Source organism: Venturia canescens, chromosome 4 (assembly GCF_019457755.1).
Source record: "Venturia canescens isolate UGA chromosome 4, ASM1945775v1, whole genome shotgun sequence".
In the NCBI taxonomy this organism is placed as follows: domain Eukaryota; kingdom Metazoa; phylum Arthropoda; class Insecta; order Hymenoptera; family Ichneumonidae; genus Venturia; species Venturia canescens.
Window position 1 is genome coordinate 18,171,525 of NC_057424.1, and position 26,686 is coordinate 18,198,210.

Below are 26,686 nucleotides of genomic sequence, written 5' to 3' on the forward strand. Positions count from 1 at the left end.
TATCGATACTCTGTTGAAAATCTAATCAATCCAGGTCTGTATCCTGGTGCACTATCGTAGTCTCTTCTTTACAGCATCAAACACTCAATGTTCATCCTCGTATCCACTAGGGAGTGCATTTACGTGTGGGTTGTGGAAAAAGGTTTTGTTTCCATCACCCCATGGGAAACGCTGCAAAAGTAATAATATATAAATTTTCATTGTTGAGCTGTTTTTCATCAGAAATTCATGACCCCCAGTTACTTTTTAAGCACCAGAAAGTATTTGAATTATTCTTGGAACATAAATGTGCATTGCATCTGTTTCTGTTCAGTTACCAAGCGACTCGGTAAAGTCTCGGGACAAGTACATTGACATATAACTATACGAAGACTTATTTTAGCGAGCGACTTCTTTATTTCATTGAAAACGAATTATAGACCCACAAATCAATCCGTGAAAATTAACATTTCTAGTCATTCATATTTCACTGTCATACAAACTTTCATTTTCAATAATTTGGTTTCTTGCTTATTATTATTTTTGTTATTCTAAATCTCAAAGATTCAGAATACTTAAATATCAATGTTGTTCTTGGGCATGTATTACATGGTGAAGAAAGATCGATTGTCGTGTGGCGATAAAGACAGTTTTGAGAAATCTTTTATAAGTATGCAAGCATCGAAGAAGTGCATTTTCAGTTGCGTTCTCAGCAAAGTTCAGCAAGTTGCATTTTCAGCAAAGATTAAGTGATGAAATGTTGTTCTCTGTTAATATGATGATGGTCTTATTGCAGGAAATACTAACCTTGGTGCGAATTCGTACACAATCGTATGGTACGAAGGGCGGACGTACAAAGTGTTCTTCCTCTTCTTTCGTTTTCAAGTAAACATTAATGTGTGCGAGAATAATACACGGTACAGCGCCAAAAATGAAACATTTTTTCCACATAAGCGCAGTTTTACCTGCAAAATATCATTGTTATGTAACGAAGTAATTTCAGCGAAAAACGAAGAAAAAACTCAGAATTGTCTTGCTACACACGGAGTACCACGAATTCGGGCGTGAATTAGAAAATGTATGGATCACAGTTTATTTCAAAGACGAAGTATTTGATGAATTATCGTGAATCAAGCTCACTGTGAGTGACAGCCATATGAATGCGATTTTGAGTCACGTATAATATCAAATATTATTAGGCGTTTATGAATTCAACTAGTATCCGTCTTTGGCTCACCTGCTTCGGCTGTATTATCCGTGAATGGTGAGGCCGCCGAAAACTTCCTCACAAAAGAGCGACTAACCAGACGACTTACTGCCATTTTTCTCACTTCTGCTTTCTGCTTTAATCTTGGTCTGATCCCTCAGTCTCTTCTCGTTCTCGTCGTCGATGTTACTCTGTCACGAATTACGAACATCGCACAGATGGTTCACGCGTTATCATCAAACCCCTGAAGTAATAACTTCGTCGATAGATACACTTCTTTACCCTCAAATGTCAATTGTCGTCGTCTTTTCTGAAGTTGAAATTGACGAATAATTTTGCCCGATTGATTAAAATTAAAGTATTTCTAGTTATATAAGATAATATTGATAGATAGATGAATTAAAATGATGCTAGTCGCATAATAGTCACTATGAATCCATTGTTCCGAAAACTACTTTGTCATATTTTTTTTATGTTATGATGATTTTCGGACGACAGAGAGCGCTACCATCGTATTTTACGTAGCGTTTCCGAGTTTCCACTATTGACGAGTTGTGTTATTCAGGTTTTTATTTACTTTTCTGCGATCATAAACAAAACCAACAAAACAATAGAATTGACGAATAGAGGCCTTTTTATTTTTTATTTTTACCACTTTATATTGTTTATCGGCTATTGGGAAAATATGATATATATAAAAATTATTCTATAAAATCCATTTAATATTCAATGTATCGAGTAGAGAAAGCAGTACTCGTGTCAATAGTAGTAGCACAAGGGAGGTTATTTATAAAGATATAGCTGTTAGAATCGAAATTAAAATGGGTAATTCAAGCAATAAAACTTATCATCGATCTCGACGAAAATACGCCAGTGAGGTAAGATGCCGAAAGAAATATCAGGCGTCCCTTTATATGTATGTGCTATTTGCATCGTTCAAATGCGATAAAAATTCATTTCGTCGATCCCGACGATTCGAATTTTCCAGTTACTAGTATTTTTTGGTGGTTTCCGAAGTAGACCAATGAAAAAATTCGGTTTACCTTCAACTTGATTCATGTAAAAAAATTGTAGCTGGAATAATAAGGAATAAATAAAGTATTGGATTCAATTATCTAAATTTGGATATAATGAACCTGTACCGTTTGTTCCTTTAAAACATCCCACAGTACAGCCTTAGCGATATGATCGGAGGCAGTTGTTCAGGAGGAAGAGAAACCATCCAGACAGAGTGCTATAGACCACGATCCTGGGTTTCTCGGAGGAGGTGAGGCAAACTAGAACTTTCACGGATTTCTTCTCAACAAAACATTATTTTGACTGTGTTTAATTGTCAGTCGAAGTATCGGAACTCTGGATGATCGATTAGGTTCCTCCAAAGCGCTGTGGCCAGTGGGTCGTTCCGAAGCTTTGTTTCTACCTGAATTTAGAGTCAGGAATGATCCGGCACGATCAAATTATAGAATCTTGGAGCTCATAGCAACAGGAGCTTATGGCAGAGTGTACAAAGTTCTCAAGGGCTCCGAAGATAAGATTTATGCTTTAAAAATGATCAGCAAAGCTAAAATAATTGAAGAGAATGCGGTTGAGCAGGTTAAACAAGAGGTTTCCATTCAGAGGATAGTTGGTCATCATCCATTTGTTACCCAGATTTTGGAACATTGGCAAGGGAGAAAAACACTCTATATCAGTGAGTAGTGCGGATGCAGTTGTTAGCCATTTTTGTTTTTTCTTTTTTTCTCTATCAAGTTATTTCGTTCACTCTAGCAATGGACTATCTCGGAGGAGGCGAATTATTCTCGCTCATTGAGGATTATGGGTGTTTGCCGGAGTCCGTTGTGCGAATATACGTCGGAGAAATTGCTCTAGCGTTAGGTGGGTAGGATTTCTGGCAATCTCACAATTGGAAGGAAAATTTTTCAAGGTTTCAAAGATGCGCACGTTGAATCTCACATTGTGGCAAAAACTTTCAGTTGAAATTCGGTAGTTGAAATGATTTGTACTTCAAAAACTGTTGTGAAAAACAGCCATGTCGAAAAACCAAATTCCAGACATTATTTTAAAAAGTTCATTGAAGCTTTGAATATCCATTCTTCAATAGAAGCGTGTGGGAGAGTCTCAACATCACCTCTCAAGGGTTATCAAAAGTTTCTGGATTTGTTTAAAAATATTGATTATACGTTGCATAAATATTATCATACATTGTAGTAGAAAATTCTTAGACCAGTTTACCTTGTAGAAATTTTATTTCATTGTGAAGACAATTAACAGATAGGCTCAGATATTTTTCATCATTTTTATCGTGGATTTCAGGGTGAAATTCATTTGAAAATATTTTCTATACTCACTGCACGTTGTTGGATAAAAATTGACATATATGTCAATTTTATAAATCCTTAGATTATTCAAAGACAATAAGATTCATGAGAATTCTTTGACGGTGTCCTCAAAGCCGGCTAGAAATGTCTAATCCCTCGTGGCCAGAAAATTCATCGATCGGTCCTATGTTTGATGTGGTTTAAAGATTTTCTCCACAATGCGGGAATCGTGCATAGAGATGTCAAAGCAACGAACGTCCTTCTCGACAACGAGGGTCACGCGGTTCTCATAGATTTTGGGTTAGCCAAGTGGCTCGCTCCGAATCAAAGGACCTCGACTTTATGCGGAACGCCCGAGTACATGGCACCGGAAATTCTTGGAAGAGAGTTTTACGGGCACGCGGTTGATTGGTGGTCCCTCGGAATCCTGGCTTGTTTCGCTCTCACTAATAAGGTTTGCGATTCGATAAATTTGTTCATTTTTTCCTTTTCAATATTCACGTTTCCAAAGAAAAATGAATACTCGAGGTAATTATGACGAATCAACCAATTCCCATGTAAATTAACTGCTTTTTATTTTTAGCGTCGACACTGTTCGATTATACAGTTTTTTTTATTTATCCTATTATTAGAAGAAAATGCATATCCTCGAGGCGATAAATCAGCTATTATCCTATGCATATTTATGGTTAATAATTCTATCTGCTGACGTCGGAGTATTATCATTAGAAGAATCTAGAAATTATCAAAGTCGTTTCACACATGCGTTTGCATTCAAAAGTTTCTTGGATAAGTATCTGGAAACTCTATTTTTACTGCGAATACATTTTGTAGCATTTTCTTGACAGAATTACTCAAATTGCATAATTATCGATTTATTACCAAAGAACCAAATTGAAGTCACGGACCAAAGTATTGTTAAAAATTGTCGATTCGTCGAATAATCAACAAATTCATTTCGTACCACGACGACCTTTCGCTTCGCAAAAATATTCGAATTTTAATATGTTTTTCAATCATTTCTCCTGTTTTATCCGTGACATTTTTTTTATAGAATGCAAAATCTTTAAAGAATCCGGTAGTTTTAAGTTTCACAAACCCTCCAAGATTACAGTGATTGGTGCGTCGTGTTTCGAACAGTTGGAACGCGTGCAACATGAGCATTGTGGGTGAAATATCGATCACAGGACTCCGTGGCGCAACGGTAGCGCGTCTGACTCCAGATCAGAAGGTTGCGTGTTCAAATCACGTCGGGGTCAAGTTCCATTTTTTTTTCTTAATTTTTTTTCTCGTTGTTTATTAAGGTTGAAATTCATTCAGAAGAATCAAAAGAATTATTACACAATAACTAAACTCTCTGAAACTAAATTAAATTAAATTCTTAATTTCAATATAAAAATTTAGTATTCCGCAAGTTTTTATTTCATTCACATTTTTATTCCTGAAATAAAATTTGAAGTATTTAAAATTATGTACCAAATTTTAATGAATTCAAATTTTAATTGGTTAAATGTTGACTCGTACGAATTTTTATTCGAGAATCCAAATTATTTTTATATTTTAATGCATCAATAAATATTTGACTTGATTGAAATTATGTTTCAACTTTCAATTCGTTCAAATTTTCATTCGTTCAAATTTTAATTCGCTGCAATTTTCATTTGAGAATTAAAATTATGTACCAAATTGAAATTCTCGAATTAAAATTTGGGGTCATTAAAATTATGTTCCAAATTTCAATTCGGGAATTAAAATTATGCACTAAATAAAAATTGTGAATTAAAATTTTGTCTAGACATAATAGAAGTCCCACGGAATTAAAATTTTTGTTTAATGCAGTGAATTAGAATGTGAGTTGGACTTCGATGTCGCTTCCATATTCATGCCCCTAGAGTTTAATTTTTATTTAACTAATTTTCATTTGAAGTCAATAAATATTTGAATCGTTATTGCGTGTGGTGTCGTACCACAGTATTAATTTCTTGAATTTTTGTGTAGCTCATTTAATTTTGGTCTTTCAATGCTCATGACTATCAAGTTGAAGGAAAATGCATTTAAATTTGGTTATAACATAATAGAAATGAATTAAAATTAAGTTATAACATAAAATTAATTCGCTGTTTTCTGTATCCTTCCCTGTGTATTTTTATTTAATTTTATGTTATAACATGAAATTAATTCAATATTCTTACTCTTGACAAAATTGAAATGGTTCTGACAACTCGTGGTTTCAGTTTGAATCAAGTTTTGTATTTTTTTTTTAAGTTTTAACATTCAACTAATAAAAAGACTCTCAGAGTGGATAAAATCCAACTTTAAAAAGTTCATTAGGCTCAATGCATCTGATAAATAGGAAAAATTTCATTCGTTTTTCGTAGATTGCTAAAACAAATCGACTTTCATAGTGAAAATGAGGTGGAAAAAAAAGATCGCCCCCGGGTGGGCTCGAACCACCAACCTTTCGGTTAACAGCCGAACGCGCTAGCCAATTGCGCCACGGAGGCGGCGAAAAATTATGATCAAACTGTATTTTTTATTACGTTTTTTCATCCCTTCTACATGAAAATTGTTAGAGGAGGCAGCAAATTATTATATTTCACGCGAAGTAAAAGATTCCTCCAACTGCCGAGGAGGTTTGCGATTCGAATGCATTTGTCGTGGACAAAGCAAAAAAAAAAAGAGTGAAATGCCAACTTCGTGACATTTGGCTCTTCGTGTATGATCTTCGGCACGATCGTGCACGATCTTCGGTAGATTTGCCATTAACCGAACCGCGGCCTCTTCGTCTATGACGGATTGCAATATTTAATTCTCTCGACACTCTGAAAAGTCTGAACAATGTGAAATTCACGATGATCATTCATCAGAGATTATTGAGCAATCGCGATGAATCGGTAGGATTACGAAGACGAGAAGTAAAAAAAAAAAATAAATAAAAAATAAGCCAAAGAGAGATCGTTGCGGGGCTTTCTCGATTATCTGCGACAGAATTGTCGTTTCGCGCGATGGGTCACTCGTTCAAGGCCTTTCGTCAGGATATTTTATGCATATACAGAAAACACTGTCTCGATGAGGATAATAAAATAACGTAATTATTATTATTATCATAATAACGATGCAATAATACAAATCAATAATAATAATAATAATAATAATAATAATAATAATAATAATAATAATGGTACTAACCGTAATATTAATAATAATTAAAATAATAATAATATTATCAATAATGACACGTAGGCTAGAGATGTGCGAGGGATTTGCGGAAGGTGGGGTGGAAAGTGTTTTCTCTATTGGTTGTTTCTTCTTAATTTAGTTTGTCTCATAATAATTTTATTATTACTTCGTTTTGCTCATTGCGTCACGGCGACTCGAAGGGCGGGAGGGTGGGAGGGAGGGAGGGAGGGGGCGACGCGGGTGAGGGAATGGTTTTCTATGTATGAGAGGAGCGATATATATCATGAGCGCCCGTTACATCCGTTTCGTCCTTGCAAACAATTTGTTTATGAATTTGTTCGCCAGGAGGAATGATCCAATATTTTCTATGTACGCGGGAATTGGTGTTTGCCTTTCGTAATTCAGTCCTCGCGATAACTCCTTACACACGTATTTTCGATCGGAAACGCCAATACCCGCGATCAATGATTTCTTCAATCTTGAATTTCTGTCTTTCTCTCTTTCTCTCTCTCTCTCTCTCTTTTTTGTTCTTTCTCTCTCGCTCACTCTCAAAATAAAATTCTCTTTCAATCTTTCGTTCTCTCGTGCATTCGTGGTTATGAGAAAGGTCGGAATGGCCCGCATCGAAGATTCGATGATAAGGGTAAAAAGATAGAAAAGTGTTGGGGTTTGTGAGGTTGTTATTCCGAGTGTTCGACTTTCGTGTGGCTACTGGCGGCTACTGGCTCGGAGCTCTCTTTGCTCTCCGAGCTCTCCGCGCTCTCGGAGCTCTCGGCGCTCTCTTTGGAGGGAACCTGACGTTTCTCGCTGGACTCCTTGACCGCTGTGACCTCTTGAGGCTTGGGGAGTTCTTCGGCCTTGCCCTCTTCGGCAGGAGCGACGGCCTTTGATGGTTTTTCTTCAGCCTCAGCGGACAGAGAACTCTTTGCTGCGACTGATTCTTCCTTCTTTTCGGTGGCGCCCGATGCCTCTGCGTGCTCATCGGCTGCAGCCGACTGCTCGGAACGCTCCTTGATTTCCTTCGCTGGCTGGGCGGCGGCGGCGGCGGCGGGTGCAGGTTGGCTCGCAGCAGGAATTTCCGATTTCGGTTGCTCGTCGATGGCAGCAGCATCACGGGCTACGGGGACGGCTTTTTCGTCGGATGGTTTCGCGGATCCTTCGACTGCTGGCTGCTCCTCCGCTGTCTCTCTCTTGGCTTGGGGGACGCCGGCGGCCTCGGCGGCAGCTACGGCTCCCGCGACTTCGTGTTTCTCTCCGTCGACGTGTACGTGCTCGGAGGCTCCTTCGATCGGTTTATTCTCGGCTTCTTCAATCGCGACGTTCTTCTTTTCAACCTCCTTAGCGACCTCTTGTTGAGCTTTCTCGGGTTGGGCCGCCGGTTGTTCCTCTTTTGCAGCGCTCGCGGCTTCGGCGCCTTCGATCGCTACCGATTTCTTCTCAATGTCAGCGGCTGCTTCGGGCTCTTTCGTTTCGGCCAGGCTGGCTTCGATCGCCGGTGCTGCGGCTGCGATGGAGGCCGGGATCGCGGCTGCCACTGCAGCCGGTGACGCCACCTCCGATGCTTTCGCGGCTGCTGCAGCAGCTTCTTCGGCCTCCCGGGTAACGCGATCGGTCTTCTCGGCTGCTGCCTGTTCCGGTTGCGCCTCAGCCTTGATCTCCTTCTCGTTCTTGCTCGGCTCGCTGCTCTCAGCTACGACAGCTTCGATCACTCGCTGTTGCTTCTCCGCCGATTGTTCGCTCGACGCGCCGGCTGGTTGCTGCTGGTTCGCCTGCTCCGATTCACTCGGTGCCGATTTTCCGAGCGGTTCCGACTGCTGCTTCGCGTCGGACGCCGCAATTGGCTCAGCTTCTTTCTTCGGACTTTCGGCGGATTTGGCGCTCGGTGCGGCGCTTTCTTGCGCACCTGCCGACGAGGACGCCGCTTCGGCGGGTTCACCGGCACTCTTCAACGCTGGAACTGGCTGTAACCGAAACGCATCAACGTTCTTAAGAATAAAGCACACGGAGCGAAGGACCGAAAAAGGGGGAAAAGGCAATCAAATAAAAAACAGCTTTCTGTCGTACCTCGGCTTCGGCAGCCGCCAGCGCTGCCGGGACTTCGGCGACGCTCTTTTTCTCGAGCGATCCTTCGGCAGTTTCCGGAGCCTTCTCCTCGGCTTTTTTCGCCGATCCTGCGATGTCAAGGGCTGGGGAAGCTTCGGCTTTGGCTCCGAGCGATCCTTCGGCCTCTAAGCTCCTAGCCGCCGTCTCTTCGGCGTGTCCTTCTTGGTGAGCATCGCCAGAAACGACGGGCTTGTTCTCAGATTCGCTGGGTTTGCCTGCCGCTCGAACGTCCTTTTCGAGCGGTACGACGAGGAGAGATCCGGCATTGGATTCCGCTGGTGCCGGTGCCGATTCGGTTTTCGGGGCATTCTCAGCGACTGGCATCGACAGACTCGATTGAATCGCCACGCAGCACAACACTGTGACCACGATGAACTTCATTCTCGTGCCTTTCTCTATCGAAATAAACAAAAAGAAAAACAAAACGCTTATAGGAAATCTCGCAGTTTAGGTAAAAGCCATGCAGTGCACGCGCACGATCCTCGACGAAAGCCCAGTGAGAAACTTGACCGCTCGCGATCTATTCTGCAACGAGGGACGCGCGAGACCTGTGACATTGAACCGAATGCATTCAACAACCGCGCGTTATGGAATTAAATGACAGGATGCGGCGTTGCACACTCGCACCGATCTCGTTACGCACTTATGGTTGTTCCTCTCCCTCTCGTTATTTTTCAGTCCCGACGACCGGCGGCGTCTATTTTACATGTCCGCCGCGTCACGTGTCTTTCCCTTCTCAGCCCGCAGCCCCTCACGCGAATTTCTCAGTTTCGAACCAACGTTCTTGAAACGTCATCGGCGCGGATTTAGAAAAACAAGAGCAACAAAATATCTAATCGACGAGTTTATTGGAAGGGATTCGAGCTCGATGGGAAAATTCCACGAACCCGTGGCTCGTGTTAAACTGATAAACGGAAGAAGCGTTCGGCTATTTATCCAAGGGTGGAGAGGGGGGGGGGGGGGCGGCGGCGGCGGCGGCGGGGGGGGGGGGGGTGCAGGGGGGGACGACAACTGATGTGCTCTCGGAGCGCGTTCGTGCTCAGGGCGAGGGAAGGAAATGCCTGTGAAAGATGATGGAGAGCCTCCATTACCTCATCAAGTCGGATGGGACAAGTAATAAGGACACGAGGCTACAAAAGAGGTATTTGGAATGCAGTCAGCCGGATTTATCAAATCGTCGATCTCTCCCTTGGGCGGCTCACCCAAGCCTCGCTCAACAAATATCATCAATTGAAGAATAATAATAAAATGGGGGGATAGAGAAAGAGAGAGAAAAAGAGAGCGAGAGAGCGGGATGGCGAGGAATTCGTGTGTCTCCCGAGTGGCTGCAACGATGCGGAACTCGCTCGTGGCATGAGCGTTACAACTTCTTGTAAGCTACATTATACACCGCTGAGTGTGGTTTATTCGAGAATATTGTGCGAGCGAACGGGGCGAAAGATTGCGAAAATCCACGACGCAGTTGGGAAATGAGTCGCGGTCTCGCGTTCGTCGGATGTTAATAGTAGGATCCCGCGACGGGGCAACTTGCTACGAGTTTGTGTCCGCGTGTTTTTTCCTTCTTTTTCTCTCCATTTTGTTTTTTTTCCCCCCCCGGTTTCGTTTTTTCTTGCAATCTGTGCGTTTACGAATCTCGCGGATGGAAAGCCGTGGCGTTGCCGCGAGGGACACGATCTAACCGCTTGATTATTTCGTAATCTCCGCGTCATTGAGGTGGAAGGTGAGTTTTACATATAAATATACATATTAATGTGTGATATACGCGGACACATACATATGTATATTTGAAGAAGAAGAAGAAGAAGAAGAAGAGGAAGAAGAAGAAAAAGGAAATGAGAATGTGAGAGATGCGAAGCGATGACGATATTGTACTCACTCGTTATTCTGCTCCGAATCGATCGGAAGATGCAAGCTCCTCGGTGCTTGCCTCAGAAGAGAATAAACGTTTTTGTACCCGGAGTCTCGTCTCCACCGAAGTCGTTCACGTAAACTCTCGAGAGCCTATGCGTTTAAAAATGATATATTTATTGATCGATTTGTAATAAATTGAAATAATATTTGAACGTTTTGAACGTTTGTTTCGAGCTAACCGATTTGCTTTCGTAGTTTAATCTCGAGGCCAAGTTTGTCGGCTTGGGAAGGACCGTAGCGATCGTGACGAAGATTGGCTCGTGTGTGTCGGGACTGAATCGTCGGGAGGCCGTTTATATAGCCCCGCTGTTAGACAGAACGAGCCGACAAAGCCCGTGGTACGAGGCCCCCCTCTCCTTCCTCCCCGCCCCCTCCTAGCGAGCATCTCTCTCGAGCCTCCTTCTCTAAACTTTTCTTGACTCCTGTAGGACCGCGAACGGTCCCCGGCTGCTCTTCTACTTTCTTCTCCTCCGCCTCTCTCTCTCTTCCTCCCTCCTCGTGCTTCTCCTACTCCTCCTGGAGTCTTCTTCTTCCTCCTTTTCTTCGGCGTCGCGTCTCCTCTCACCCGGCCGCTCTCGCTTCTTTTTCTCTTCCGTTGCACTCCTCTTATCTTCCGTTCCCGATGCCTCGCGATCCTGCGCTTCGAGCGCCTTTTTTCAGCCGGAGAGGACCTTCTTTCCGTGCACACTTGCCCCCCCGAACATTATTCCTCTCGCGATAACGAATTTCGCTACCGGAATTCGTCATCCCTTTTGTATTCATCATCATCATCATCGTCATCGTCATCCTCCTTCCCTTTGTTATCGCGCAAAAATACGTGGTCGACGCTCCGCGCGAGAAGTCACGCGCTTCTTCAATCCTCGTCAATTGTACGAAATTTGTAAACGCGTGGGGGTCCACGTGAATCATAGGGGCCGTGGCGAATTTCTTTCTCTTTTCTACCTTACTCTATAAACGTCCGTTCAACGAGATTATCTTGCTCATTTTTGTTTAACCAAGTTCACCAAATGTCGTCGAGCATATACGTGCCCGAGGTCGTTCCGGTGGGCACTCCAACATACGAAGATGTATATCGAACCGAGTCGCTCACTAGATTACAACAACCTTTGAATAATATTCGCCTCTGTACGTTCCAATAATCATCTATTTAGCCTATTTAGTCCTGCCTATTTAACATCAACATTCTTGTCGTCGTTGTTGTGCCGTAGCTCGGATATCTCGCTCCTTTTATATATCCAACCGTATCTGCGAGCGGAGGCGAGGAACGCTTCTCGAATTTTCTCGACGCGTAACCCTCTGCTGTTACGTGCCGTTATCGAAACCCTTAATCACGCGGGAGCGTAGTACGTAACACTCGGCATGAGACTCGGAGAAGAGACGCAGATAAATCGACGGACCTATCGGTGAGGACCGGCGGCATATGCTTTTTAGATATTTGGAGCGTTGCATACGTGGAACGTACGATGACGCGAGATTTATATATACGGTGAAGCGAGTGTTTCGGTCTCGACGCTACGACGAGCTCCAAATATCGGAGGCTCGCTCGTCCCGAGTGTAAAAACTATTTGCAGCGAGTAATGCTCCCGCGTTCGGGTATATTTCAAGCGGATAGAGAAGCGTTCGTCGCAATGTAATTCGTGCCTGGCACATTATAATGGTATTGTGCGAGATTGTAACGTGAATCTCGCGCGCGCGCGCGCGCGCGCGCGCGGCGGTGGCGACGTGGACATAATCATTATCATGATATCTCGCAAGGAGCCCAAGGTCCTTTTGCTCACCATCCTGTTTCACCGCGCGCGCGGCGGTGCTTCTTCCACCGCGACTCGGTTTGCTGCTGGTAATTGCGACTTCCAGATGCGTTATATTCTTACTTTGAGACGCGCGATGGAGGGATAATGCGAATGTCTCTCGCCAAACGATCACGTTGATGAGCAGCGTCTTTGGTCCCGCGGAGAGCGAATATCGGCTCGGATGCGTATACCTCTCGTCGAGGAAAAAAGGATCGAGTCGCGATCGCGGACTCCGAAGCGAGCGTAGTTTCTAGTGTTCGCGGTCCGGAATATCGGGAGTCGCGGGTTGCCAAGAGGGCTGCCTCGGAGAATCGAGATGCGCGAGAGGACGATGAGGAGCAAGAAACAAGATAAAATTGGAAAAAAAATTGAAAGAAAATAAAAACGAGAGGGAACAGAGAGAGAGAGAGAGCGAGAGACGAGTGCTCCTCGCTACGAAGCTTGCTCGAACGTACGTTTGTAAAGAGACGGAGAGCCTGTGAGAAAAGGATAAAGAGAGGGAGAGAGAGAGAGAGAAATGTTTCGAAGCATCGGCGCTCTGGAGAGGGTTGAGCGAGTATCTCGCGCGAACGCGCGGATACTCACCTCTGGCGTCCACCTAAGGCAAAGTTAGGAGGAGGATAGCGGCGATTATCTTAACGATCTCTTGCGAGCAAAACCTGAACACGGCAACTCGTTTCAGTACGTTTCGTCCCTTGCTCCTGCCCTCTCGAGACTCGCGGTGGATGCTGCGTTGAGCTATACGTAGGTACGTGCAGTGCCGACTCCCTTCGCCGCGACCGAGAGACTATTCCCTCATTTCTCTCTTTCTTTCTTTCTCTCCTCGCGAACGACCAATGAGAAACACAATAAAACCTCGAGGACTACCGCTCGGATCGCGCACGGTACACGTTCTATCTCTGTAAATAGATACGGCGATTACGCCGTACAAGAAGAACGAGACCGAAAACTTAGAAGGGAAAACGCTTGCTTCTATCTCGTCTTATCTATATCGGCTGGTGCGAGGGCAGTTTCCCGAATAATCGTTTCACCGCGTCGATCACGCACTCGGAGCCAGCAGCTCCGCTCCGCTCCGTTCTGTTTGTCCTATTTTTTATCGCGTCGCAGGTTGCTCAACGAGAAAATACGTGCAAACTCGTTGAGTGAGAAATGCAAATATTCATCGAGTATAAGCCTGTATGGCCTTGAACCTGAGAGAAATGAGCAAACGCGACTGCGAATCTCAAGTTTGCCACTTAGCGCCTCTATTTCAGAGATTTCGTTCGTTCCAAGAACCCGTTGAATAATTCTTACGAGCGGTTTTTAGCCGGAATATAACGTCGAGCGGTCCAGCATCGAAAGGTCATTCGTGCTTCGAGCGAATGCGAGGATATTAAAAATGATGCGGGAAGTCCGCGCGCGGACGGCGCGGACGGAAGTATATTTCGGGGCCATCCACGACGCGCTAAACTTTTGCCGAGACACGAAATATACGTTTTTATATTTCATTAGTCACGCGGAAGCGCGTCGATTATTCGGTATGCGCGACACGTTGCGACGATCTTCGCGATTTCAATGTCAGAATCGCACGCGCTCTCCTCGTGGATTCGGTACACTCTTCGACGTTGATCCATAGAATGGGTGGTAATCGCGATGTGGCTTTGAGAGATAATACCGCAGAAGGATAAGAACTCGTCGGCCGGCTCGGATGTGGATGAGAAAAGAGCGGTGACGATCTCAGTATACAAGGAGGAATCTCCGAGGTGGTCTCGCGGACGTGATTCGACTCGAATTTCGTCCAACGATCCTGCTCCCGAGTAAACAAATATTTAGTGCCCCCCCTTCCTCTTTTTTGATCGCGGTGCGGAGGTTCCCGGCGTGGAAGCTACGGCACGATGAGGGTGCGCCGTTGGAAGATCGAGCGCGGATCAGTAGCAGGAATATCGGCGCGAGAGCGGAGCGATTTTGTCTTTTATATGTGGCGCGGGAGTGGAGAATAATCATGAAAGAGTTACGGATCCTCGGTAGTGCTGCGCGCGGCCCCGCGAGAAAGAGGCAAAGAGAGAAGCGAGTTTCGAACGAGCCAAAGAAAGAAAGTTCTCGCCGAGTCAATTTCCTCCTAATGGTTGGCTTAGCATTGAATTCAATTGAATAATGGGGGAGCCTGCGGATGGGAAGCGAGGGAGGGGCAAGGCTATCGTCGTCGTCGTCGTCGTCGTCGTCGCCCGACTATTATATCTATCATCCGAGTTGCGCTATAGGATCGCGCGTTCCTCTCATATTCCCGCGGTTGTGCCCGCCTTTTTCTTCTCCTTTTTTTCCTTTATACAGATTTTTTAATCTCCTACGCGTTTGCGACGAATCGTACGGAACGGTTGGCCGCGCGGAGCACGTCCCGTGCGGACGCGCATCGTCGCGCGGGGCCCGATGGAAAATATAAGGTGTTTGCGTTGCTGTGCGAGCGATAGAGAGCCCGGATAAAGCGATCGAGAATCGCTAATCAGGCAAGCGCGCGGTTGCACCAAATCGTTTGTTTCCAGCTCGTATATAGATCGAGTCCTTCTCGAGGTGATCGTTAACGGTACACATCCCGCCGATGCAGATTCCCTCGAATCGGCAAGTTGGTCACACGCTCCCTGAATTAGAAAACCTCGCGAGTTATTTACGTAGCTTGAGAGAGGATCGCGATCCCGCGAACCTCCAGCACCGCGGGAGGAAAAGACGATAAGGCGACACGCTCGCGCGATAGAGAGGGATCGCGATCGCCGGGTTAGCGGGCGAATTAACGGTAGCCTCTCGTGCGAGTTGGCGCCAGGCACTCGGATAACACCGAACTCCCATTCAACCGCGAGCAGGACGCTCTCGCTCGCTCTATTCCGTTTGCTCGTCGATTATTAACGCGCAGCGATCAATCCCGCGCGGCCCGCAAACACAGCCTCGTTCTCACCGTTCGAAATAAAAACTCGATCGAAACTTTTCCATGCCCGTGTGCCCCCTCTCGATTTTACCTTCCTTCGAACTCACGCGCTCTCGATCCTCTTTACCGATCATGCGCTTCCGCGGTCACTGTGCTCCCCCGTACAACCCAATCGATACAGTGCCAAGGTTATTTCCCGCGCTTATGCCACATTCTCATAATTATTCTTTCGTCGTTGCTCTCGCGCTACCACGAATCATCGGAGAGCTGATGCAATTTCATTCTCTTTCTCTCTTTTTACTTTTGCCGCGTCCGCTGCTGCTGCTTTTCCGTTTAATAACTACGCAGCGACTCATGTACCGTATCGCCTTTCAGGGTCTCGGCCTCGACGATCCTCCCTGCGCCCATTATTCGTATTATTATTACTTATTTTCATCATTATTAACGATCTTATCAACCTCTTTCACTCACTCTCTCTCTCTCCCTCTCTGTTTATGGCTATCGTTCGGGTCCCCATAGCTCCGCGGACCATAAATCCGAGCCTCGGTTCTAACGAGAGAGCTTTTTCCTTCTATCTTTCTATTCTCCGCTCCGCGCAGCCTCTAACGAAGCTAACCAGTATATTTTCTTCGTCGTTATAATACCGATCGCCCTACGCCCCTTGGAAACGAGAAAATTTCCAGCGCATCTCTCGCTCCGATCTTTCTATCCAGTTTCATATCGAAGGTACAAAATTATCGAATATAAACTTGAAGAAGATGCTGCTCTTAATCTCCCGGCGTGGTAAAACGTTCCTTCGGATGCGCGCGCGCGCGCGCGCGGGCTGGAGCGAAAGAGCCGAGGGAGAAGCAGAAGAAGAAGAGCGAGTTGGAAGTTTTTGAGTCCCTGCGCGCACGAAGATGTTGTTGCAGCGTCGACGAGAAATTCCATATACGGAATATAGAAGTTATCGCGTAGAATCCGAGAATATTCTCGCGTCCTTTGAAGAGAAAGAGAATGGAGGAGAGTAAGAAAGGGTGAAACGCAGTTGAGATGAAAAAACGACGTTGGCACGGAAGATCGAAAGAGAAACGACGACTGCTCGCGATCGCAGAGCCGGCTCTATTCTCGAAGAAGTAAATAAATACTCGCGGCTGCGCGGATGGGCGAGAACGAACGAAGGAACGGGACAAATTTCTAAGCGTCCGTTTCGAAATGCGGCTCAAACTCTCTTCCTCCCTGAAGATAATAATTTTTTACTACTTTTTCCGTGGTTATCTCCGGCCGGGCTGCGCTGGCTTTAAATCAAAACCTCGACGGTTTTCTGTTGCATTAATCTCCGCTTACGGGCTCTGGTCAGACGCGTCTTCCGAGGCCTTAACGATATTTAGGGCCCTCTTCTCATCCGCGCGTATAGCCTGCTCGGGCCAAACGTCCCGGGAGAGGAGCAGCTTCTATATCGAAAAATCCTCCTCCTAAGCGCCCGAGATAACTTGTTTCGCCTCGAGGCTCGCGCGGACCACGATGATATACGGGGGCCCTGCACATAACACGACGACTGGCCATACCAAAAGCTGCGGTAGACGAAAAAACGAGAAGTGAAAAAATAAAAATTCTCTTTCGAAAGGGAGAGAATCGCTTGGGCCACATTTTTATCTCCGTGCATTCAAGAGGGCTCGCGTCCGTTCCCTCGAGAAGTGTGACTTTGACGAGGGGAGCGCGCGGCAGGTAAAGGAGCACCACGTTGGTGCGGGCCAGATGCTTTTTGTCAATCGTCAAAGCCGGTTCCTTCCATATTTCATTACCCTTTTTTTCTCCCTATTTCTCTCGTACTCGCGTATTGAAATATGTATATAAACAGCATATTCCGTGCACTCGTGGCCATAGTTTTTCCTGAAATGCCGCCGCCCGAGTGCTGCGTGTACAGCGGAGAGGGAGTTGGAGGACGCCGTAGATAAGCACCCCGCGGGGCTCTGCAGAAGAAATCTTCTCGCGTTTCTCTCCCGAGGAGAAAGATCCCGCGTTTGCTTCGTTTTCTTCAGCAGCCTCTTCTTCGTCTACTGTGCGCCTCCCCCTTTCCCTCTGAGAGGAAAAGAGACCGTGAGAGAAGCGAGAAAGAGTTTAAACTCGTTGCAACAGCTCGCATCCTCAGAGTTTTTCGAGCCTTTTCCAGATATAAATAGACTAGGCACGAATCAACGAGCTCGCAACCGGAACATCAAGATATGCAGCGGATAAAATAAGAAAGAATGGAGTAAGTAATGATGACTTTGCTAACGAACGGCAAAAAAGCCTCGACTTTTCTCTCGTGTGCGCACAGCACGTGTATATTAATTGCGAGTACGACGATGACACACATATATATATATAATGAAAAGAAATATCACAGTGAAGAAGAAAGAAAATGTCTATTGTTGTTAATATTCGGTGAAAGAACGTCCCCGCAGCGAAGCGGTTTTAAATTCCCGGAGCTTTTGGGATTACATAAACGAGTGTCATTAGCACCGAGTTTATCGGGTTTATTCGATCGTGCCACATAATCGGAGTAGCGGCAGGTCGGAGCGCGAGGAAGGATCGAGTGAGATAAAGAAAAAGAAAGAGAGAGAGAGAGAGAGAAAGGCCGCTGCACCGGTCAAGATGCCGACGTGTAGGATCACCGGCATCCACCGAGCAGCAGGACATAAGAAAGCCTTCGCAAGGCAAACCAGCCTCGAGTCGCGCGTTGCCTCAATCCCGCGACTCCGAACATGCCGAGGCAACGTGCAATACTCGCTTATACGCTCGTGAGGAGAAAAGAGCGAGTCTTGAAAATAATCGAACGTGGTTACCGCAGCCCTGGGACGACCGCTGGCATTACATTCGGATAATACTCGCCGAGCCACGCGGTTGCTTCGATCTATATCGGGTGCTAGTCTTCCCCAAGATGCTCGCTTGTTATTGTTTTCCCTCTTCTTCTTCTTCTTCTTCTTCTTCTCGTTATCTTTCTCGTTGCGTCTATTGGCAGCGTGCTCATCGCGACAACATCTCATCGCCGCGTTACTTCCTTTGCAGGAAAGATTTTACCTCGCTCAGTGTATATAATCGCGGCCCAGTCTCGTTCTCCGATCACCCGAGAAGAGCGAGTACGAAAAAATCAACGAGTTTAGCAAACACGGGAGCAGAAGAGCGCTAGGAAAAGCTCGAGCGAGACCACTCGTTGTACGTACACACACGCGCACACACACACACAGTTGAGATATTACAACCGCCACTTTTGCCTCCTTCCGCAGCTCACGCTCCTTTTTCTCCGATCCCCTTCTATTTATAGTTTCAGGCTATTATTTACGCTGCGTGCGAGAGTATCCTGCCGAGTCCACTGCAGGCAGCCTCTTCTCCTCCTCTTCCTCCTCCTCGTTCTTCTCCTTTTTCACCATCTCGCCCTTCTTGTTCTTCTGTAAGAGCATGCCTGTAAGAAACACGAACGTTTCTCGAGGTTTAAAAAGGAACGGCGAGGGAGAGGGAGCAGAGAGAAAGAGAGAGAGAGAGAGAGAGAGAGAGAGAGAGAGAGACGTCTAGGTAAGACTCTAGCGAATCTTTGTTAATGTCCGAGAAGGCAATCATCGACTATCATCATCATCATTATCGTCATCAGTTGCAGAAGCAGGAGCGCCTTGTCGGGGCAGAGGAGCGATGAGCTATCCTTATCGCTGTACCAAGGGGGCCCATGTTGAACGCATCTTATACACACGGGGTCGCTCGCGGTTGGTTTATAAATAGATTTCAAGTTGCGCCTGCTCGCCGCGTTATAAAGATTACACACTCGGGAGGATGAGGACCTCTGATACGAACTAGTCGTGTCTCGATGATTATTCCTGGCGCCGATCGCCGAGGATGTACACCAGTTACGAGCACACATTACCAGACGCCGCGCGTTCCGCGCATCGACCGGCTCCCAACGACTTCCCTCGCCAAAGTCTACTCGTGTATTCCTCCTCACCCGTCCGCCTCCCCCCTTCGCCTGATTCTCATTTAATGTTGCCCCGAAGAGAGTTTATGTTCGGCGCACATATTTCAACTATACGCAACCGAGCATTTGCTCTTTTTCAATATTTTTCTCTTTTTTCCTCCACGCACGAGTTCTTCTTCGCGCACGACATCTTTCTTCCTCTTTACTCGGCAATTTTGTTTATTTCTTTGTCTTTTCGCGACCCCCTCCTCCCGCCTCCGCCACTAATCTTGAACATCTTTTCACGGTCGTACGAACATATATATATATATATATATTTAAGCAGCCGTCACGTTTGCATCGCACCCACACGCGGCAAAGCAACGAGTCCGTGACGCGGTTCGAATAAAAATTCATCGCGGGTTCGCTCGTCTCGAGGATGCGTTGCTTCTGGATTTTGCGGCTAGGTCGCGTCTTAAAGCCGCGCTCTAAGCTGTCCGGAGGCGCTCGCAGGTACGCGTTTATACATCGGCAAACCCGACGTACCTACGAGAAAATCGTATTCGTGTCTATCTCGATGGCTTCCTTCTCCTCGCATTCCGTGACATCCGCTCTCTCGCTGGATGTTCGACGAGATATCCGTTTGTCTCTCTCCCTCTTCTTTGCCGTCTCGGACTCACCACTGCCGCAACGTTGCGCTGGTGAACGCATAGTCGTAGAGAGAGAGAGAGAGAGAGAGATAATCGTCCCCTCACGTATCCACTTATCCGCGAATCCTTCTTGTCAGTGAAAATGAGAAAGAGAGAGAGAGAGAGAGCGGATTCTCCCGCGGCCCTCGATGACCCGACTATCTCAGGGTTAGTAGCCCTTCAGGGTTAGTCGCACGAGCTCGATCATATATACACTCGGCGAGAGTACTCGCGGTGCACAAGAAGAAAAACGCACCGCGCGGTGTGACGTTGCGGAGGAATCGCTTCTCGCGCGAAGCTGCCGAACGTTTATAGACAGTGAGAGGTAAAACAGCAAGAAGTTGAGGCCTTTTCGAGCTCGGTTTGCTCAGCAAATAGTCCCGAGGCACCGAACCTCGGAATATTCGTCCGACAGCACGTACGCACCGAGTAAAAGTCAGTTCGACTCTCGTTCCTCTCATTTAGTGTTTTAATGCTCGGAGCTAATGAATCGCGATAGTCAATACAAGTTTTAACAAATGCTGAGTGAACAAACATTTAAAGGATTACGATGAACAAATCGTTCCAAGGAGATTACGTTTTACGTTCAGCGAACGAGGGACAAATTCCTCCTGGCGGATGCGAAGACACTCGCACTCAGGGTCGATCTCCGTTGCAAATATCATCCCGCGTACTTGTTGCTCATTTTTCATACGAATCACGTTCGTTTCTGCTCCGCGGCGTAACCACGTACGAGCACGGTCAAGATCTCGGTCAATTATTCCCAATTTTTCTTTCGCTCAAGAATCCTCACCGCTGATTGATAAATATTGAATAAAACTTTAGTAGCATCGTCTTGTTGTACCAGAAGAAAAAGTCGCCCTCCTCGTTCTATTTTTCTCCAGCTTGAGTCTCGGCTACCGCGTGCATAGATCGAGGGTCGTAAGTGGCCGTTGACCCTACCGGTCTTGTATAGCGCGACAGGCTCTTTCTCTCTCCGCCACTCACGCGACATTAACGATCGTCTCCTCCTCGCCGGTTACGTTTTTTCCATTAACTCATTCCCTCCGAGCGGCCTAGGATTCCGATAAATCTTTTTCATTATCATTTTTATACATTTATCTCGTTTTATTATCACGATGATATCACATCGATGGGTTTGCGTGTCGTTCAAAATGAATTATTCTCAGCGCAAGGCCTGCGCAACAAGACGCGTCAGGAGGGACCGTGACACGGATTTCTCCCGAATTTGTATTTTTTTAAGACCAATCATCGCTCAGAGAGAGAGAGAGAGAGAGAGAGAGAGAGACACACACACACCTGGACGAGATTATGCATAAATTCATGTCCGCAATTCATCTCGGGCTCTACGAACTTCTCGTCGCGCGTGAGCCTCACAGAAAATACAATCCAGTTTCCGTGCCTCCGTTCTCTCCCTTCCCCGATCGCATTTCGATCTCCTCGCAAGGTTCTGCGCGTTATCCATCGAGGCGTTCGTCGTATTAGCATACTTGGAATATGAACTGGCACTCGGCATAATTTATAATAAATACAGAAGCTGCGGGAAGGGATGAGGGGGCGTGTGAGGGGAGTATTTATGCGTAGTAAAGCTTTGTCGTAACGGACGCGGCGGTACCCGTCGGTGCCTTGTCCGACGCTTGCGCGCGAGCACATGCGATCCTCTTCCCTCGCGGAGAATCGTGCGCAGCATCGCGCGCGATCACGTATCCACAAATGCGAATATTCACGCTTTTTATTACGCTCGAATGAATTTCAGTATCCGCAGGAACCATCGAGACTGTTCGACCCCCAAACGGAAGAGCGATCGAGCCCCGACGAGGATGTCGTTTTGCCAAATAACCCGGAAATCTCGACAGCAGCGAAGGATCTTTTGCGAAGGCTTCTCAGACTCGATCCAAAAACCCGACTCAAATCAATTTTCGCTTTGCAGCGCGTAGCCTTTTACATGGGCCATGACATTCGTGGCTACGTCTCCAAGGAGGTAAGGCATGTGTGTCACGACATTAGCATCCCGGGATTCCCAAATAGGCGAAAAAAAAAAACAAAAACAAAAAAAAAACCAACACGAGAGAAAGAACAAAAAATATTCTTAAATTGCAGACTTCACCGTTAAAACTTCTCGGTCGCACGATCGTTTCGTCGGTCAACCGAGTAGAGTTCTGCGATCGGAAAATCTTCCAGGATTTCGACATGCCTCGGTAGCAGCGACACGGAATCGCGAGTCCTCGCGACGAGGCAAAACAAACGATTGAAAACTCTTTTCAAACTCTGTTTACAAAAGTTTTAATTTTTATTAAGAATAGTTAACAGTATTTTTTCGTTTGTTACAGTATCTCATTGATAATAATACAATAAATTGTGATAATCTTAAATACGTAAGAACTTATAACAAAATAAAAATCGACGAAGAAAGTAAAAAGAGATAAAACGAATTGGGTTTTACAAGTGACGAAACCAACAGGCAGCGTTTTCGGTAGGTAGCCTGCTGTTTCTTTTCCTTCTTAGACTTCCCTTCTCTTTTCCTACGTATGTATATTTTTTTTCTTCTCCCTTCAATATTTTCATCAGTTGTGTTCCACCTTTCACCTTTTTCATCTCCGTTTATGGTTTCTTTTTTCCCTCTTATCTTTTATTTTTTTTTAATTTTTTTCCTTCATTCCTTCCATTCCCCCATCTTTTCGTCTTTTAACCGCAGCTCCGATCGAACTTGAGACGATCGTTTCGATATTACGGTACAATCATTATAGCACACGCACACACACATATACATATATATGCGTATACATATATATGTATGTATATATACATGATCATTATCTTAGAATTAACGGGCTCCTTATGCTCAATATAATACACCGGGGCGGGGAAGGGGGGGGGGGGGTATTGGTTGGTGTCTACTAATAATATCTATGCCCTTCGGCAGTCAGAAAAGTGAAGGAAGGGACTGGGGGATGTTGGTTTTTGGGAGGATGAGGATCCTACGTTTTAAATGTTTTTAGTTTTTCATTTTTTGGCGATCGGTTGTTAAAAAACGAACGAACCGATTCATTCATTGTCGTTGTCGTACTAATCGTGGAAGATTCGATATTGAATTTCGCTATTTTTCTTCTTTTCTCGTAGTTTCTTCGTTTATTATTTCCTTTTGTAATTTTTTTTATCTTTTTCATCTTCTTCTTTTCCTCCTCCTCCTCCTCCTCCTCCTCTCTTTCTTTCCTCATTTAAATCGCTTATATGAATATAATTACACGAGAAATTGCACATCGAGTGACATAAAGCGGCAGTCGAGAAAGAATAACCCTGTATGACAGTGGATTAAATATATACATACGTACGTACAAATAAATACGTACATGAGCGCGCCCACACTCGCGCACGAATCAATGCCTCACACACCCGTGTGCATGCGCGCTATGTACAACAAAAGTACGCTCAATGCGACGATCAACATTTCGAGTATATTATACGCACCCACCAACCACAGCGTAAAACAATCGTCTTTCGATCGATTTATTCTTCGCGTTTAAAAATTCTCCATCATCGTCATCATGCTCTTCTTAAAAATTTTCATTTTTCTCCATTTTTCTTCATTCCCATTTACTTGATTCTTTTTCCTTTTCATTTTCCTCCCGTTTATAATATTATTTTCTTTTTTTTTTTTCCTAGAAGTCACTCGATGAAGTATCGTATGGAATTGTCGTAGTTTCTCGCCCGAAAGACCCTCGATCGAATATCTTACTGCGCTCGCGCTAAAAACGTTTATTTTCCTGTCGCTGCTGACGTGCTCTCGGCGGTGCTTCAAAACCTCGCCGTTTGACAAAACGCTTGATGGTAGCAATGATTATTATCGTTAATGGTCTTGTCACCATTTTCCTCTCTATTATTATCGTTACACTGTTATTATTGTTGTTATTATTATTATTACTAGCATTATTGTTATTATTATTATTATTCATATTATTGATTATTAATATTAATACTTGTTATTATTTCAATGAATTACTCGAATTTTGGTAGACGCGAGTGCCGGATCGTGATCGCGAGCGAATAAAGCTTTTCCGATCTCAATCATAAATCAGCATCCGCGCGCCTCAACATCGGTTCGATAAGTTTTTGCCCCGTTTCTCTTGCGCTGCTTGTTGCTTTTTTTTTTTTAATGTTTTTTTCTTTTTAGATTTTTTTTCTCCAAGTTTTTCCTCCTTTATCATTTGCACGCGAAATACTAACTCTGTGTGTTTACGCTACGAAAAAAAAAAAAAAACAAAAAAAAAATCAAAAAACAAAAACGTATCACACAACTACAATGCAACATCGCTTTTGTGTTTACGTATAGTATTAATTTATGATTTGCGGCATAGCATCGTTTATTCATAGTTTTTTTCATTGCATCACTCGTTACAATTATCGTATACGCGAGTATCAATAAGTTGACGCGTAGTTTTCGTTTTTTTTTTGTTTGACGCGCAAGCAGCGTTAATCCGATGGTTGAATAAAACGAGCGCGCGGTATAAACTCGCATCGCCCAGGAAAAGCACTCGGCACATATATTTATACATATATATATACGTTATGTATAATATTTTTTGTTTTTTTTTGCATTTCTTTTGCTTCCCTCACTCTTGTTCCTCCTTTATCACATATATTTACACGAAAAATCTGATATATACATATATAAATATATATACGTATAGATATATATGCTTGTTTCATCGAGTCTCGTGTTGATATAGAATTTTGAATGATCAATCTTAGCGAGAGCGGTGAATCGATCGAATCGAGGACATTTCTCCGACGGATTTTTCAATATATATATATATATATATATATGTATATTTATATATATTCATACATATTTAATGGACTACACGGTAGTCGCGATCATCAATTTATTACTAAAAGATAGAACGATGCTGCGAGGCAACGATCACACAGTCGAGCTCAAATGAAGCCCATTCAACAAGTGTTTGTCCGATTGCTCATTTTTGCATTTACTTTTTTTGTTTTCTTTAGTTATCGATACGCCCGATAAATATGTTGTTCCTTTCTCTTTATCGGCAAAAATTAGCTGACGGCTTTGAAATACAGGTTTGTGCCGCAAACATTAATAGAAACTTTTGCACAGGAAAAGAGAGAGAGAGAGAGAGGGGGGGGGTCCAGAAAAGAGAACCAGAGGGCGTAAGAGGATTGTAGACAAACGACGTTGAGTCTCGTCAGTTTTGCTTATCCTTTTAACGTATATGAAATAAAGCTCTCGAAGTATATCGAACGCTAGATCTCAATAGCCAATCATAGCCGGATAGTCAAATCGAGGCCCGCGGCGTTATCGAGAAAGGGGTAAAAATTTTATTCTTCTTTTCCTAAGAGACCATAGTTATCGACTAATTATTACTGTTTATTCGCCTCGGGCTTCTACCATCCGTGGTAACAAATTAACACTGAGATCGGACGCGCTCAACTCTTTTTTTCTTCTTCAGTCACGATATATGAGAACATTTTTTTTTCCTCTCTCACTAGTATAAAAAAAGGGTGTAATATCTTGTTTCCGATAGTAACAACGATGTAAGTAATAATAATTGTAATCGCAATAATAATAATGATGACAATAATATTAATAATAATAACAGCAATAACAATAATAATGGATAGTTATCGACAGAATAGATAACGATAACGAAAAAAATGTCTACTCGGTGACGCAACGAAATACAAATAGCACGATTAATTAATTATCGTTCAATTTAGCGTTAATCGACCATGATTAGTCCATTTGAAGCGTTTCACATGTCGTTTTGACATTCGCGAAAGTAAGATCTCTTCGCATCGTCCGATCGGGGACCAAAGATTATACGCGTAATAGGACTCGAAAAGTAAGTCAATAGTTAAAAAAAGAATAATGGCGATAACAGCTGTCTCTGTGGTTTTTTGTTTTCGGCTCTTTCTTCTTATTCTTCTATCGAGGAATGCGAGAGGTTTAAAATAACTCGTGAGCCATCGTTTCCCGACAAGAGTCATCGTGACGAATGATAACGATTGAAAGAGTGAGAAACTAAGGGAGTTCCATCGCGAGAGGACCGATACAAAAGGATCGGAAAAATAATCAGCGAGTGGCCCGACCATTGATCATTGAGGAGGATACAAGGGACGAGTCCACCCTATCACAATGTTCGCCGACTTGTAAAACATGTCGACAGCCGGGATCGTTGGACGCGCGCACGTCATGATCTCGGGAAAGAATGTACGCTCCCAAGATTTGGATTCTTTGTTTTGTGTTTTTGTTCTCTTCAAAATGACGAAAATACCCGGATCGCGCGTCCCGATATCCGGTAAACGCCATCCTTCCTCGTCGCGCTGATTGACAAGGTATTTGAAAACACCCGGAGTCGATGGCCCCATCAACGGGAACGACCATCGCCCAGCCAACAACGAGGGTTCACGACGCATGAGGTCGGACTCGGTAAAGCCCTGTCGCACACTAGCAATTCTACGCATTGCGATTGTCATGGCCTATGGAACCTAAAATCACAAAAATACATCAAAATTAGACAAGAAACGTTGTAAATAACTTTTCGACTTGCTTCGGTGGAAAATTTTCTCAAGGACGTTCATTTCCGGTCTGAAGACCGGAAGTTTGGCCCATAAACGTTATCGCAATATTCGATTAGAGAAGACAAATAATTTCACAATAAAAATGAGCGGAACGAAAGAACATTGA

General features: G+C 44.5%; 3 protein-coding genes and 2 non-coding genes across 9 annotated transcripts in view; 2 read left to right on the top strand and 3 right to left on the bottom strand.

The window, feature by feature from the left end:
• Positions 1–105: 105 nt before the first annotated feature.
• Positions 106–22,396, top strand: S6KL (S6 Kinase Like). The gene is made up of 7 exons (XM_043416881.1): positions 106–2,064; positions 2,356–2,453; positions 2,524–2,876; positions 2,954–3,061; positions 3,711–3,958; positions 21,734–21,958; positions 22,078–22,396. The coding sequence occupies exons 1-7, from the start codon at positions 2,008–2,010 to the stop codon at positions 22,177–22,179; spliced, it is 1,191 nt and encodes a 396-aa protein (XP_043272816.1). The 5' UTR covers positions 106–2,007; the 3' UTR covers positions 22,180–22,396.
• Positions 4,692–4,763, top strand: TRNAW-CCA (transfer RNA tryptophan (anticodon CCA)). Its single transcript has one exon. It is a non-coding gene; the product is annotated as a tRNA-Trp (tRNA).
• Positions 5,935–6,008, bottom strand: TRNAN-GUU (transfer RNA asparagine (anticodon GUU)). The gene has a single exon. It is a non-coding gene; the product is annotated as a tRNA-Asn (tRNA).
• Positions 7,170–11,011, bottom strand: LOC122409369 (protein bangles and beads-like). Its single transcript, XM_043416872.1, has 4 exons — positions 10,878–11,011; positions 10,664–10,788; positions 8,749–9,182; positions 7,170–8,645 (listed from the first exon to the last, which is right to left on the bottom strand). Exons 3-4 carry the CDS (start codon positions 9,166–9,168, stop codon positions 7,365–7,367), a joined length of 1,701 nt encoding a protein of 566 aa, XP_043272807.1. The 5' UTR covers positions 9,169–9,182; positions 10,664–10,788; positions 10,878–11,011; the 3' UTR covers positions 7,170–7,364.
• The window catches only part of LOC122409367 (phosphatase and actin regulator 1), a 35,428-nt gene continuing 30,989 nt past the window's right edge, over positions 22,248–26,686 (bottom strand). For all 5 annotated transcript variants that reach the window (XM_043416868.1, XM_043416869.1, XM_043416865.1 and 2 more), the window contains exon 12: positions 22,248–26,487. In XM_043416868.1, coding sequence (XP_043272803.1) covers positions 26,472–26,487 — 16 coding nt within the window. In that variant the 3' untranslated portion in view covers positions 22,248–26,471. The remainder of the gene's footprint in view (positions 26,488–26,686) is intronic.

Coding starts and splice junctions, on each gene's coding strand:
- LOC122409369 (XM_043416872.1), bottom strand. CDS start 9,168: ATGAAGTTCATCGTGGTCACAGTGTTGTGCTGCGTGGCGATTCAATCG. Junction 8,646..8,748: donor TGGCGGCTGCCGAAGCCGAG/GTACGACAGAAA, acceptor TTTCGGTTACAG/CCAGTTCCAGCGTTGAAGAG.
- S6KL (XM_043416881.1), top strand. CDS start 2,008: ATGGGTAATTCAAGCAATAAAACTTATCATCGATCTCGACGAAAATAC. Junction 2,065..2,355: donor GACGAAAATACGCCAGTGAG/GTAAGATGCCGA, acceptor AACATCCCACAG/TACAGCCTTAGCGATATGAT. Junction 2,877..2,953: donor GAGAAAAACACTCTATATCA/GTGAGTAGTGCG, acceptor CGTTCACTCTAG/CAATGGACTATCTCGGAGGA.